The sequence below is a fragment of the Aspergillus multicolor genome (genome assembly GCF_047715735.1).
Source record: "Aspergillus multicolor strain CBS 133.54 unplaced genomic scaffold BDW74scaffold_1, whole genome shotgun sequence".
NCBI lineage: Eukaryota > Fungi > Ascomycota > Eurotiomycetes > Eurotiales > Aspergillaceae > Aspergillus > Aspergillus multicolor.
This window is the reverse complement of record NW_027395952.1, coordinates 2,109,848-2,125,158: the sequence shown is the minus strand read 5'-3', so window position 1 is coordinate 2,125,158 and position 15,311 is coordinate 2,109,848. Positions and strand designations below refer to the sequence as shown.

At 51.4% G+C, this 15,311-nt stretch overlaps 4 protein-coding genes across 4 annotated transcripts; 2 read left to right on the top strand and 2 right to left on the bottom strand.

The window, feature by feature from the left end:
- Nucleotides 1-284: 284 nt before the first annotated feature.
- erg5 (C-22 sterol desaturase erg5) lies at nucleotides 285-2,757 on the top strand. The gene is made up of 4 exons (XM_073722762.1): nucleotides 285-640; nucleotides 691-841; nucleotides 898-2,146; nucleotides 2,199-2,757. The coding sequence occupies exons 1-4, from the start codon at nucleotides 481-483 to the stop codon at nucleotides 2,232-2,234; spliced, it is 1,596 nt and encodes a 531-aa protein (XP_073590004.1). The 5' UTR covers nucleotides 285-480; the 3' UTR covers nucleotides 2,235-2,757.
- On the bottom strand, nucleotides 2,758-4,997 carry BDW74DRAFT_142700 (signal recognition particle subunit SRP68). The gene is made up of 3 exons (XM_073722761.1): nucleotides 4,769-4,997; nucleotides 3,567-4,706; nucleotides 2,758-3,508 (listed from the first exon to the last, which is right to left on the bottom strand). Exons 1-3 carry the CDS (start codon nucleotides 4,957-4,959, stop codon nucleotides 2,989-2,991), a joined length of 1,851 nt encoding a protein of 616 aa, XP_073590003.1. The 5' UTR covers nucleotides 4,960-4,997; the 3' UTR covers nucleotides 2,758-2,988.
- Nucleotides 4,998-5,695: 698 nt separating this feature from the next.
- Nucleotides 5,696-13,139, top strand: BDW74DRAFT_164825 (MCM DNA helicase complex subunit MCM3; the record flags this gene model as incomplete). The annotated part of the gene is made up of 14 exons (XM_073726321.1): nucleotides 5,696-5,735; nucleotides 5,840-6,952; nucleotides 6,992-7,027; nucleotides 7,061-7,095; nucleotides 7,135-7,477; nucleotides 7,514-7,544; nucleotides 7,575-7,941; nucleotides 7,975-9,141; nucleotides 9,999-10,154; nucleotides 10,406-10,452; nucleotides 10,506-10,611; nucleotides 10,664-10,927; nucleotides 10,982-13,041; nucleotides 13,103-13,139. The coding sequence occupies 14 exons, from the start codon at nucleotides 5,696-5,698 to the stop codon at nucleotides 13,137-13,139; spliced, it is 5,802 nt and encodes a 1,933-aa protein (XP_073590002.1).
- Nucleotides 13,101-15,310, bottom strand: BDW74DRAFT_7161 (Spo7-like protein). Its single transcript, XM_073733529.1, has one exon. It carries the CDS (start codon nucleotides 15,006-15,008, stop codon nucleotides 13,608-13,610), a length of 1,401 nt encoding a protein of 466 aa, XP_073590001.1. The 5' UTR covers nucleotides 15,009-15,310; the 3' UTR covers nucleotides 13,101-13,607.
- Between the last annotated feature and the right edge of the window lies 1 nt (nucleotide 15,311).

The following is a 15,311-nucleotide window of genomic DNA, read 5'->3' as shown; positions in this document are numbered from 1 at the left end:
CTGCCATTGTTTAGGTCCTGTCTATGATACGTTACAGTACATAACAGAGGCTTGGCAGGCAACTCTCCTCATTCTATTTAATCTCCTGGCTCCTATTGGGTGCGCTGTGCCTGCCAAAGACTTTTAGTGTATTTTGCTGTCAAAGAGTCAATACATATCACTACAGACCATCCAGATCCTTTATTAAGGGGAATCCAGAGCTGCGGAGTATCATTGATCCTATCCAGGATCACCCCATCCCTCTGCATGAATAATAAATAATTCAGCCGTTCTTACAGGAGGTTGTGCATATTGTTGTGCCTGTTTCGTGCGTGGTCCCACCGCCCGTAGTGGAGCAGGGACTCTGTATCCGATTGAGACTAGAATTAATTTCCCTCCCATCCGCCATCTTGCGCCCCTTTCCGGATCGTGTCTTTCAGTCTTTCTCTCGCCCATCGTCCTCTCTCCCAATCTCGCTCTCGGATCGTTCAATCGCTCAAGATGGCTGAGATCAATGGGAGCTTTGTTTCTCCCGCGGCCGATGCCACTGCTTTCCCTCAAGTCTTTCAACCCGCCGGCTTGGTCGCCGATTTCCTCAATGGTCTGACCTTCTGGAAGACTTTGGCGACCCTGCTCGCCTTGGCCGTTGTCTATGACCAGTGTACGTTGCCATCCGCAGCGATTGCCAGCAAGGTTCTGACTTTATCGCAGTCCGATACATCTACCTCAAAGGCGCCATTGTTGGTCCGGCATGGAAGCTCCCTTTCATGGGACCATTCCTCCAGTCTGTCAACCCGAAATTCCACGAGTACAAGGCCAAATGGGACAGCGGCGAGCTCAGCTGTGTGTCCGTTTTTCACAAGTATGTAATCAGTCAATTTTCCCCATCTGAAGTTATTAACAAGTCGGTCTTGTTAGGTTCGTTGTTATTGCTTCCACTCGTGATATGTCCCGCAAGATCTTCAACTCGCCCACCTACGTCAAGCCCTGTGTCGTTGATGCCGCGCACAAGCTGCTTGGCAAGACCAACTGGGTTTTCTTGGACGGCAAGGAGCACGTTGACTTCCGAAAGGGTCTGAACAACCTTTTCACTCGCCAGGCGCTTTCTTGCTACCTTCCTCGCATGGAGGAGGTCTACAACGACTACTACGCGCGCTTCCTCAAGAAGTCCAAGGAAAACAACCACGAGCCTACCGCCTGGATGCCTGAGTTCCGTGACCTGATGTGCGCCGTCTCTTGCCGTACCTTCGTGGGCCACTACATTACCGATGAGGCTATTGACAAGATCTCTGTCGACTACTACAACATCACTGCTGCTCTCGAACTGGTCAACTTCCCAATCATCCTTCCCTTCACCAAGACCTGGTACGGAAAGAAGGCCGCGGACATGGTTCTTGATGAATTCGCCAAGTGCGCTGCCAAGAGTAGAGCTCGCATGGCTGCTGGTGGAGAGATCAGCTGCATCATGGACGCTTGGATCAAGGCTCAGTTGGACTCTGCCAAGTACCGTGAGAAGATTGCCAAGGGCATTGAGGTTGACTCGTCCGAGAAGCCTCCCCAGGTCCTCCGCGATTTCACCGACTACGAAGTCTCCCAGACTATCTTTACCTTCTTGTTCGCTTCTCAGGATGCTACCAGCTCCGCTAGCACTTGGCTGTTCCAGCTCATGGCCGACCGCCCCGAGATTCTTGACAAGGTCCGTGAGGAGAACCTGCGTCTTCGCAACGGAAATGTGAATGCGCCTTTGACGATGGACTTGCTCGACTCTATGACCTACACCCGCGCTGTGGTCAAGGAGACCCTCCGCTACCGCCCTCCCGTTATCATGGTTCCATACATCGCCAAGAAGGACTTCCCCATCACCGATAAGATCACTGTCGCCAAGGGCTCCATGATCATCCCATCCGTCTACCCGGCCACCCGTGATGAGGAGGCTTACCCCAACGCCGACTCATTCGACCCTGACCGTTGGGTCACCGGAACCGCTGAGCAGCACCCTAAGAACTTCCTTATCTTCGGCACTGGCCCTCACTACTGTCTTGGTCAGACTTACGCTGTTCTTAACCTGATGGCGATGATCGGCAAGGCCAGTATGGAGATGGACTGGGTTCACACTCCTACTCCCCAGTCCGAGGAGATCAAGGTCTTTGCTACCATCTTCCCTCAGGTATGCTCTTCTTTCACATATATCTTTTGCATCTTTGACTAACATGCCATAGGATGACTGCCTGCTTACCTTCCGTCCCCGTGCTTGAATTTATACCCACAATGCAACGGCAACCCGGAGATCCAGATGAGCTACCTCACTTCATGGCGAACGCATCCTCATGAAACTTTCTATATAACTCAGGGCCCGAAAAGCAACCTCTTTGCGGGGTCCTCTAGCGTCCAGCCCCGGCGATTCTGTCCTGGAGATGGAATAACCGATTGGGTTTCCTTCTTCCTTTGCCCTTTCCTCTTCCTTCTCTCCTGTAACTATTCTCACTGATCGAACCGCTACTGTCCGACCGGGTGTATTATCTGCTGTTTAACCCTGCTCTTTTTGTTATGTGTGGATATCTTTGGATTGCCGGTTTCTTTCGGACCTTCGAGGGTCGTTGGGGCTGGCTTGCTTGCTTGGGATAAACCAACCGCACTCATGCCATACATATGGGAATGGGAACGAGCCATGTGGAGTTGTTTGCATTGTGTGATCTATACTCTTCTGTCACACTTGAAGCCTTCGGATGACCTAGATGCTACTTATATTAATATTAATAATGAGATTCTTTTGCTGAGTTTTGTTTGATCTGCTCACGGTCATACTAATGCCCTTCAAGTGGCCAATATACATACATCTGAGTGTTTATACTCAGGTGGTGGTAATAGTGGCGAAGGAAAGCCGTATGCTACATACAACGTATAGGCCAACGAGGGGAAGTCATGACTTCTTATTATGTATTCAATTGATGCATACAGGACGCGTGCAGCCACTCATGGCTGATAAAATATGGGGTCCCAGCTAGTCGCCTACCTTCCAAACCCGAACCAACCACGCTTCCCGCTCTTGTTCTCCTGAGCCGCTGGCTCGGCCTGCGCCTTGGCTGGAGCCGATGAAACAGCAGCCTTGCCCTCACGCGGATACCCAATGTAGTTCCACGCCACGTCTAGGAAGAGCGGCTTCACGGGGATCGGACGGATCTCAGGTGGGTAGGGCACGAGGTTCTTGAGGTCGAGGCTATCGCCGGCGTATTCGTGCAGGCGCTCGACAAGCGGGCGCTGGGCGGTTGACTTGTTGGTGGACTGTTCCTGCGCGGATATGCCTTCGAGCGTCACCAGGCCTTGGTATTTTGTGACGAGGGCGCGGAGTTCGTGCTCGAGGGAGCTGACTTGGGCTGGGGAGATGTCTAGGCGTGGGGGCCCGTCGATGTCCATCGCGGTGGTGGTTGCGGACTGAATTGATGCGGCGGTTTCGGATGCGAGGGAGAAGAGTGCGAGGGCGTTTTGGGACTTTCCAAGGAGGGCATGGGAGCGGCCGATTGTGAGTAAGCTTGAGGATAACCATGTTAGTGCAAGTCAGTGATGAAGGGCTGCCTGATGTGCCATACCGTAATGCACGGAAGTAATTGCGCTTGGCTTCGAGCTCCCTGACGAAGTCTGTGTCTGCGGCGACACCAGGTAGTTCGAGGATGAACTCGATACTTTGCAATGTGGAATCGTACAGGACCACTCTCTCGCGCAGCCAGGTCAACTTTTTCCCGTTCGGCGCATCTTGCTCAGCTGGTGTCTTTTTGTTCTTTGATGAATGCATCCGACCGGATTCAAAGGTAATGCCGTCTTTCTCCCCGCATAGTACACGGTTACGCCCAGTTCTCCAGCCTACCAACGCGTAATTCACAGCGGTCCGCGTTATTTGCAGGCTCTGCATTCTTTTGTCACCCGGGTCCACTCCTTCGTTCGCAAGATCGTCAATGGCAGTTTTGGTGGCATCGACCGCGTCCTGACTGGCGATGATCACGCTATCATAGGCCGCTGCCTTGTCCTTCGAAGAGGCGGAGCTTCCCTCAGCATTCAACCATGCTGCAAGCCGAGATTCCTCAGCCGATGCCGCTGCGAGTGCTTGGGAGATCACGGCGTCTTCTAGTACTACAGTGCGTGTTCTCCACGTAACAGTCTCTGGTAGCTGTTGAACTAGCCCATCGGCAGTTCTTCGGGTTCCGGCGGCGTCTTCCTTCAAGCAATTGGGATCGGCTTTCTCGACCTCCGACCTGATACCGGAGTCGATTGGGAAGTACTCAATCGCCAATGAAGGTATAGGTTTGGTTCGGGGAAATTTCATCTGATAAGCAGCATATCGTAGACTTGGGTCAATGTTGCCGGACAATATATCACGGAATGCATCCTTTTTCGCTGCTTGACCTAGCGCGGTGTAGATGACTCGTGAGACGGAATAACTTCGAACGCATTGTTCCCAGTTACGCTTCTCCAGGTACGAAGCTCCCAGAAGCGAGCTCAAGTAGGCCCGTGCTTCGAGAATGTCCGTGCCGGTAGCCCCAGAGCCGCTTTTGTCTTCGAGGAGACCGACCAGCTGATTAGCGTGTCCAGCCGCTTTTCTTAGTCGTGAGATGATATGGCGCCGGGAAGCACCGGAGATCCCCTTTGCTGACGGGTCTGCCGAATGTGTTGACTTCATGTGCATTGCTTGAGCCCATGCCCGTTCTGCGCTGAGGAGTAGTAGGTGGACATTTCTGTAGGCGGGTGCTCATTAGCACTTGGTCAAAATACAAGAGCTTTTTGCCTGAAAACGTACGCCACATTTTGGCTGACATCCTCAGCACTAATAGGAGGCTTCGCGGTATACTTCCGGCCTTTGGGAGTAGTCTGTCCGAGCTTCTTGCGGATATTGTGCAGTTTGCGCGTTGTGTGTGTACGATAAGCGTTGTAGTCTCCGGCGATGAGGACCTCCTCTCGTCGAGCAAAGATATACTCGGTAATTTCCATGACGACAATAGCGCTGTCCGCTAAAGTGGCTGTGATCCGAGTATGTATTCACCCCCGCGAAGTGGAGGTTGTTGCGATCTTACAGTTACCGTATGATGTCCCGGCCAAACTTATCGCCGACTCCCAGCTTTACTCCGAAATTTCGAGACCGTGTCGACGTTGCGGCGCCGAGCTTGAATCGCCACTCATTAGTTTGAGAGAAAATTGCTCGTCCTTTGATTGTTGAGCTTCTTGAACGAACTGGGCTTGAATTCGAGCTCAGCGAACCGATAGGTCAAACACCCAGGTTCGTTTCTGTCTCCGTCAATCGACAAGCCCAGTCATTGACCAACCCAGGGCAAAGATAGAACCGACATGCGGCCTCATCCGACGCAGTCACGGTGATAATTCAGGCGATAACCAGGAGTTTTGAAGGGGATGCTGGAACGGACAGCGGGATGTGTCGAACACGCAGGGAGGCGTTTCTTCCGAGACTCCAATGGTGCTCTGCGAACTCGAAAGTCCCTCTGCACAAGACTCGGGCGCAGTATCTGCAGCCGCTCTGGGTATTCGACATGGCAACTTGCTCTCCGGAGGGTTCTGAGGCCGCGCGATTTGAATGCAAGCGTTGACCAAGCTACAAACGATCAGCCGGCTCAGACACTCGGATTTCTGTATCCTCATCAGACGCAGGAATTTATGACCAGCTGTTTACTACGTTCTTCGAGAAGCACTTTGTCGCGAAGGAAGCGGAGGAATGACGTTCCCTTCTGCAGAACCTTCGCCTCGAAAAGCGAGTTTAGTCCATCTGTTGATACGGGACAGCCTTTCAATAGTGAAGACGTCGAGGGCCGATCCGACACTTGGGCGAGGGATAGTCTTACGGAATTACTGTCAACAGAAGGGGGGGTTCTGGATCAGGCCGACAGGACGTGGCAACTGTATTTGTTCGCTGGCCAGCCTCTTGACTTGAACAAGGCTCTACTTGCGGATTACAGCAGGTCCGAAAATGAAACAGATAACGCAAGAGCAAAGCATTTGTTCCTCCACATTTCCATGGAATCCCGTTCCGCTGAGGACTATTTGAATCTATTGAGGTCCCATCTCGCGACGGGACAATTGGGGGAGTTGGCAAGCGTCTGTCAGCAGACGGAGGCAGATGGCCATGGTTTGTCTGGTTGGGCTATGGCTTTGGCTCACTTTATAAATAGAGCCGAATGGTCCCTTGCCCAGAGTCTGTACGAGGCCGCATGCCCAGTGATAGGGAGAAGGTTGTGGGCCTGCACACTCCCATTATTGGACACCACATTACTCTTGAACAACCTGCCTGATTTATCTTTGCAACTCCGGAGTCGAGTCAAAGACGCAGTTCAAGAAGAGCGAGCAAGGCCTATCTTCATCAGATTCTTGACCAATTGGATTTTTGCAACCTCAGACCTTGTGGAGACTATGTCGACGGACACTCTTTTGCAGCTTCTCCGAGACTACCATTCGGCAGGTTTTCTCACTGTCAAACAAGTATGGAACCTCATCAATACCTTCCAACGTTCTGAGCGCAGATCCCTATTTGTTCGAGCTGTCGTCATTTACCGTGAATACGACTCGCTCCTCGATAAGATGCCTCCGGAGACTAGGACACTCCATCATTTTCTCAAACAGCTTCTGCACTTTAACATCACTGCCAACGTTGAGTATTTCCTTGATCAGTATTCACGTTTCCATTCGAAACCGACCGCAGTTGCCTACAGATACGCCCTTACTGTTTTCTCGAGGAATGCTGATGCTTCATCTGTCACCAAGGTGTTCGAGCAGTATGTGGCACACTATGGAGAGCCGACGGCTACAAAAGCCTGGAAAATGCGTTCACCCCTTATACATGTCCATGCCAAAATCGGCAATGTGCACGGGGCTCTGGTTGAATTTGGCAGGCTGTGGAGATCGACCAGCAACCGACCACCCACATATTGCTGGAATATACTGCTCACAGCGTTTGCAAATGCTGGCGATCTCAGGGGTTGTTTTACGCGCTTGAAGATGATGGCTAAGCGCAAAGTGAAGCTCGATTCTTACTCATTTGGTATCATCATGAGTATGTGCGGACATCGGGGTGACATTGATACAGTTCTTCAGACGCTCGATATGGCTAAAGTGCAGAATGTTCAATTAACGACGGCAATGCTCGATACTGTTGTCGAGGCTTATTGTTCTAACAAGAATCTCAAAGAAGCAGAGAAATTCGCAGAATCTTGCCTTAGCGTCGACGCAGTTGGCTCGAAGTTGAGAATGTGGAACGTTCTACTCTGGAACTACGCTTTTGAAGTGGACTTGGAATCGATTTCTAGGATCCGTTCACGCATGGATGCCGCTGGGATACGGCCCGACGACATGACCTACGCCGCGTTTCTTCTTGGCTTGGTCTTGCTTAGACAGACTGACTCGGCGCGTCGCATACTCAGGTCACTCAATCGAAATGGCCAACTCCATGCCACGCAATTTCACTATATTCTCATTTTATACGGATATGTCAGAGAGCGCAATCGTGACATGGTGCATATCATCCTCCGCGAGATTCAAGAACGATTCGGACATATTGGGCCAGGCGCGCAGTATCTTCAACTGACGAACCAGCTGCAGAGGGATTTAGGTCTAATCCATGAGGCTCAGGTAGAAGAAGGTGGTATAGACCTCTCAACTGCTCAATTCGTTCATTCAGAGAACATACTCTCCCACATCATTCGGGAATTCAAGCCCACGAATCTGGTGAAAGTCACTCCGAGGTTTAATTCTCATGAATTACCAGTCATTAAAGCTTACCCCGGAAATTACTACGATGCTCTAATTGCGGAGTACGCGAAGAAGGGTAATCTTGAACGGGTTGAAAATCTGTTCGACGAGTATGCGAAAGCCCGCGGACTGTCGTTTGAGAAAGCCCGGGAGAAGGCTCCGCTCAATCTCCTTTCAAGCTTAATGCTGGCATACCTAAAAGCAGACCAATTTGAGGAAGTGGATGATTGTTGGAGGATAGCTTATCGTCAGGCTCGAAAACTAGGCAAGCCCATATCAGAGCGATACTGGAAGCCGCAAGGCACCTCATCGGCCATTACAAAACCTCAGCTACTCCCATTGCACCGTTTCGCACTCTCTCGACCTTTGTCGTTATACATGCGATCCCTTACTTATCGGAACGTGGTCAGTGAAATAGATGAGGTTCTAGCTGAAGTTGAGGCGGATGGGTTCTCATTGACGACTTACAATTGGTCTACGTACGTCCAGATGTTGGCTGCCACCGATAGTCCGGTCAACACACTCAAAGCGTTTACCATCTTTGAGGAAAGATTCATGCCAGCATTCCCCGGATGGAACCACTTCCGGAACACACACGGTTTCAAGCATTCGGGTGTGAGTGCTGCTATTGATCTAATGGAGAAGCAACCTCTCCCGAAGCCACGTGGTATGCTGGGACCGAGGGGCAGAAAATACTGGGGCAGGAGGTATCCCGAGTTCATGCAGCCTACATACGTCTCCCTTGTGTACCTGGCAGCTGCTTTATTGCGGGTGCGGAACAACAGTATCACATCCGGAACATCTGAACTTAGTGCTCTCAGTGATGCTGCTCCTAAGACCATTGGGGTTATTGCTACTATGCCACGCTTGAAAGAGAAATTCCAGGGTGTTCTGCTGCGAGGTCGCATTGAACGATGGGATAGCGTGTATCCTAAAGAGGAACGTTTTGTATGGACAGGTGGTATACTCGGGGTTGGTGGTCGTCGCAGGCTACCGAACGCGGCGAAACAAATCGACCCATTGACTACCGGACTGCCGCCGAGCACAAATGCGGACGTTGAAGATCCTCACCAGTCCGAAGAACCAAGTTGGTTAACGGTGGATGCTGAAGACGCATTTGATCTTCAAGCAGAATCGGCACTATTTACTGGGCGCGGATTATCCACAGACGAAACGCTGGATGATGAAACACTATCGGATGACTTGTTGGATGAGATTCCAAAGCCCGAAGTTGCGGAGCAAGCAGATGAGACTATATGGGAGCTGGGGCAGCAGGATGAATCTGAGGAATATGAGCAACTGAGCGAGCTGCTAGAAGAGGAAGATGATATTTACCCAGGAACATTGGAGTCGTACAACACGTCGCGACCGGCAGAGCACGATGCCTCGGAAGAGCAGGCTCGGAGTCATTCCGAATCGGTTTTGTCCGAAAAGCTATATCGGCAGGCGGATGAGCTTGCAGAGCGACAAGGCGAAGCTGGTCCAGGGTCGAAGTCGGACGATACGTCCAAGAGGGAGGAACCAACTTGATTCTGCTGTTCAAAGGAAGGGAGCGAAGAGTATTAAACTGTATATATAGAAGACTTTCATGTACCATATTGTAGTCTAGGTTACAGCTGTTTTTCTATCAAGACACATAGATCTTTAAGAAAGCGAAAGACTTTTACTCCATAATCTAAACCTCCGGATTGAACACGAGCATTCACATGTATTACCAGCATTCAGTGTATCACCCTCTGGTCTGCCTACAAACAACGAAGAAAAGATCCTCCTGTACCCAGTCTCATTAACAAGCATTTCCCAGGTGGCTAACAAGACAGGTGGGTAGTTATATGTGCAGGCCTGCGTACAAGGAAAATCCACCAGTCTTGATAGTCACTGGGCAGTAATTAGGGCCATGGTCCGAAGGACTTTATATACTAAAGCACAAAGAGCTATTAGATCATGTTCTAACTTGACTCATTATACATGCTTGTAGGCTTTTGGTTTATGTCCAATTTTATAGTAGGTATTTAATGCTACGGACATGGTCAAGATCTGATAGATATGTAACTGACAGTATCGACTCCCTCGGCATGTTGGCAGCGAGGCCAGCGCTTAGTCATCTATCAGCGCGTCGTGGAGCGCGTTCTAATTTTTCCTCATTCAGACCGCGCGTAGCATATGGAAGAAGAATCTCTATCGCCCTTCCCTATGATCAAAAGATCACAACAGAGAAGCAGGATCCACCCCCTCTGTCTTGATTGATCCATACGCCCCTTAAATCAATCAAAAAGTCCTCAATCATTCTGTCTAACACATCTATTACCCGACCTCACCCTCTAACTCTACCCTGCCGTCGCTGGGACAACTCTTCATCATGGATGGCGCACAACTCCGCGATGAGGCCGCTCAAGATCGAGTGCGCGCTGCCGTCGAGTTTCTCGACCCGAGTATGTCTCAATGAACAACCAAGCCCTATCATGCTTTACTGACAACTTTCCCTTAGGCGATGCTAGAGCACGCAGGTCCGTCGGCGCCTACTTGAACCCCTTCCGCTCGGCCTGATCTGACTGATTTGAGTAGCTACCGAGCAGACATTGTTTTGATGCTGAACCGGAAACTGCGCCGCTTAATTGTATGACTTTCCTTTTATAACCGCATCGGCGAATCTTGAGCGAGGCCCTAATCGCGCCGCACATAGGTCAGCATCGATGAAATCCGAGCACACAACCGTGAGATGGCCGATGGGTAAGACGCAATCTATACGTTCTGTGTGCTTGTCTTGCTCACTCTTCTGGCAGCCTCCTCACATCTCCATTTGACTGGACACAAGCATTTGACAGAGCGCTCAAGGATGTCATCAAGACTCTTCCTAGTCGCCCGTCGAGCGAAACGGCGGACGAAGTGGTAAGCTTCCACCACTTGATAATAACCGCGAAGCTGTCTAACATGGGACTAGAACTATTACTGTGCTTATGTCGGTGCTTTCGGCGAGAACTCATGTAACCCTAGAACACTCGGATCCTCACACCTGAACCGGATGGTCTCCCTTGAAGGCATTGTCACGAAGTGTTCATTAGTCCGACCAAAGATCATCCAGAGTGTGCATTACGTTGAGCGAAAAGACAGGTTCGTTACAAGGAAATACAGGGATCAGACCATGACCGCAAGTGGCGCGACAAATATGAACATCTATCCCCAGGAGGATGAGGAAAAGAACCCGGTATGTTTTTCGACATTAGTTGCACGTACATGGACTAACGTTTCCTTGGTATAGCTCATAACAGAATACGGCTATTCTACGTATATGGATCACCAAACTATCTCCATTCAAGAAATGCCCGAACGTGCTCCTGCCGGTCAACTCCCCCGAAGCGTGGACGTGATCGTTGACGACGACTTGGTTGATAGAGCAAAGCCCGGAGATAGAATTCAACTGGTGGGAATCTATCGATCACTGGGAAACCGAAACGCCAGCTCTGGATCTTCCACCTTTCGCACACTCGTCATGGCGAACAATATCATTCAGCTATCATCAAAGTCCGGCGGAGGAATTGCTCAGGCAACTATTACCGACACCGACATTCGAAACATCAACAAGATCTCCAAGAAGAAGCACCTCTTTGAATTGTTATCTAGCTCTCTTGCCCCCAGTATTCACGGTCACGATTACATCAAGAAAGCTATTTTACTCATGCTTTTGGGAGGTATGGAGAAAAACCTCGACAATGGTACGCATTTGCGTGGTGACATCAACATTCTCATGGTTGGTGATCCATCCACTGCAAAGTCCCAGATGCTCCGTTTTGTCCTGAATACCGCCCCCCTCGCAATAGCCACGACTGGTCGAGGATCTTCTGGTGTTGGTCTCACGGCAGCCGTTACCTCTGACAAGGAGACGGGCGAGCGGCGGCTTGAGGCGGGTGCTATGGTCCTGGGTGATAGGGGTGTCGTTTGCATTGATGAGTTTGACAAGATGAGCGATGTCGACCGTGTGGCTATCCACGAAGTCATGGAACAGCAGACGGTCACCATTGCCAAAGCAGGCATTCACACCAGTCTGAACGCCCGTTGCAGTGTCCTGGCTGCAGCTAACCCTATCTATGGCCAATATGATCCGCACAAAGACCCTCACAAGAACATTGCGTTGCCTGACTCCCTGCTGTCACGTTTCGATTTGCTATTCGTTGTAACAGATGACATTGAAGACGCAAGAGACCGAATGGTCTCTGAGCACGTCCTGCGCATGCACCGCTATCGCCAACCCGGCACGGAGGAAGGCGCCCCTGTACGGGAACAGCTCACCCAGACATTAGGCGTTGGTATCGATGACACCGAGGACGCCAACCAACCCACCGAAGTTTTCGAGAAGTTTAATTCAATGCTTCATGTTGGTATCGCCAACTCAAACAGAGGACGGAAGACGGACGTCGAGATCTTGAGCATCCCATTTATTAAGAAATACGTCCAATACGCAAAGTCACGAATCAAGCCTGTCCTGACCAAGGGCGCTGCCGACCACATTGTTGGAACCTACTCTGCGTTGCGAAACGATGAGCTGTCGGCAAACCAGCGACGAACATCACCAATTACGGCCCGTACTCTCGAGACCCTCATCCGTCTCTCAACAGCACATGCTAAATCCCGTCTGTCAAGTCGGGTCGAGGAGAAGGATGCGAAGGTGGCGGAGTCTATCCTGCGCTTTGCCATGTTCAAGGAAATCGTTGAAGACGAACGCCGCAAGAGAAGAAAGGTCACCACCTTTGATGATGATTCCGAATCAAGCGGTTCTGATTCAGACGATGATGGCGACGACCGCACCCCCACAAACACCTCTTCCGCCACCCCTCGCACCGCCCGAAGAACCCTACGGACCCGCGCATCCGCAGCCTGTTCCTCGGCAAACGAGGACGTGGAAATGGACGCCGAGGGCGACGACGTCTCTGTTGACGGAGACGGCCTGTACAGCGCCAGCCCGCGCGGCCAGAAAATCCAGTCCAGCCAGTCCCGCATGTCCGTTGCATCGTCGCGCCCGGCTTCACAACTCGTCCAATCCCAAACAAATACCTCGCAGTCCCAAGGCGCTGCGTCTAATACATCCGCATCTGCGTCTTCCCAGACAATCACGCCCGCGCGCCTGACTGTCTTCCGACAAGCACTGGGACCCTTGATGGGTACTACGCTCTTCTCATCGTCGGACACCGCCAACGTCGAAGACCTCATTGGGGCCGTAAACACTGCTGTGCGCTCTTCTCGCGCTCTAGGCGAGTCCGCGGTCTTCCAGCGTGCTGAGGCAATGGAAGCCTTGAAGGCCATGAACGAGAGAAACGAATTGATGTAAGTCATTACCGTTGTCGCTATGCTATGCTTGGAATCAACTAACTCTTTTTTCCAACAGGTTCCTTGAAGACGACGACACCGTTTACAGGATTTAAACGACTTATCACAGCATTATTATCATCGCATCATTAAAGTCATAGTACATGCTTGGAATTGGATGGTGGTGGATTTAACGAATTCGGATTCCCTGTTCATTCATCATTTTTCTCATAAACTTCTTCATTCAATGGCTCATCTACCGGCGTTCTGGCGGTGTGTGATCAGAGCGGACATGCAATGCAATTAAGGTTCCACTGTTCTGTGTTCCTTGCAGACAAGCGATTAGCGTTTACGGGTACATTTCTTACCGATCAAATGATGGAGAAAGTCATGATAGCGAACTACAATACAGACCATGGCCCATAAAAATGAGTTATGAGGAAAGATATGAGAAGAGATAAAAGTGGACTTGGAAACCAAGACCCTATATGCAGCCGAAATTAATTATGTTGGGTATAGTTTACTACTGTAATATGAAAACAAAACAGGACCGAAAATGTCAGCACAAGCCGCAGTGAGCGGAATCAGCCTTCCAAGCTGTCTTGCTTCTTCTTCTCCTTGTCTACCGTCAGACCCAACGTTGAGGTTGAGTCATCTGACGAGACTGAAGGTGGGCGTACGCCCTCCCGGATTTGCGCTTGCGTCAAGGGAGACAAGCCACGGTTTAATGTCTTTGACCCGGCCCTCTTTCGACGTGGGACTTGTTCGGTGCTTGATCCTGGTGTAGATGGGGTGAGGCTGCTTCGGCGGGGCCGGCCAGAGCCAGATCTAGACGGAGGTCGGTCATCAGTGTCGATGGGCGTGGTGCTGCGCGAGGGTGTACGGGAATGGGAATCGGAACGCGTCGAACGTCGGAGGGGTGACTTTGACTCGTGGGCTAACTTGGAGATGCTCGGGTGGGAATGATGATGGTGACGATGGCCTTTATCACCTTCAATAGATCGATGCAGCGTAGCCGCGGCGAGACGACGACGTCGTGAGGCCTTCCAGCCGATTCCAATCCACCAGAACCAGGACCTCTCATGCCGAGCTATCTGGCGCTCTCGCTGGCGCAATTTCTCGCGAAGTTGGGCGCGTCGTTCGTTTTCCTTGTCCCAGAAGTCGGTGCGATAGTCATCCCAATTACCTCTAAACTCGGGCGAGAACAACTTTGGCAGCAAAAGAAGTCGGATATGGTCTCCTCCTGGACTGAGGTCTTCCTCCACAAGCCCAGTTTCAGGATCAATATTGTAATAATACTGCTGGGAAGCGCGGCCGCTGCGCTTTTCGGATAGAGGCCGGTCGAGGTAGTGGAAATCTCCTACTGCAGAGGAGAAAAATGGCGCCGAGAATGGGAATAAAAACGAGAGGTATGAGAGCAGCTCCTGCCACCATGGGCCTCGAATAACCACTATCTTGGTGTTCATGGTCCGTAAACCGCGATTTGCGATGGCGAGCCAACGCCGGGGCCACCGGATTCCACGCTCCCATTGTCCAGTGCCCCAAACTAGGAGTGCTGTTACCACACCCCCGAGAAGCGCAACCCGTTCCCACATCTCCACAACCCAGTATACCGACCCTCCCACTCCGCGCCCGTCTTCACGGGGACGCAGGAACAGCGCGTAACTAAAGTATGTAATCCATGCTGCTAGCAAGAGAAGGAAGAATGTGTTTTGCCGACGGCGTTCGCGTAGCGCCAGGTACTGAGCTCGAAGTGAGCTTTCGAGAATGAGCAGGTTCAGGTATATTTGCGGGGGCGAAGAAGGCAAGGTCGAGAGAGGATCATTAGCGGACGGAGGCGAAGGCGTCGATGAACCCGACAAGGCTGACGGGTAGGAAGATTGGCCGGGCGTCAATGGTTCTGCAGATGGCGCTGAGATCGAGCGCAGACGGTTGCTGGGGGCTGGAGAGCCCTTGACCAGCTGATCCAAGCTCGGTGCGGCCATGATGAAACGAAATGAGGTAAGGTGGGCTAAGGGCAGATTGGGCGGGTCTCGAAAGACGGCTATGCGACGGGGGACTGTACGAAGGAAGCGCAACTGAAGTGAGTCAATAAAAGGAGCATGGCCGCTGATACTGTACAGCGCTGAGCTAGATCATCGCATGGAAGAGTACTGGGAGAAGGGTGAAGGTGAGGATGGGAAGGCCCGGGGGAGAGAGTGGGCTCCGTCCCTACGTAAGAGGTTCAGTTGGGGAGGATCAGTAGTATTTGGCGGGCAGCACGGAGCACTCCACCACTCCATCGAAGT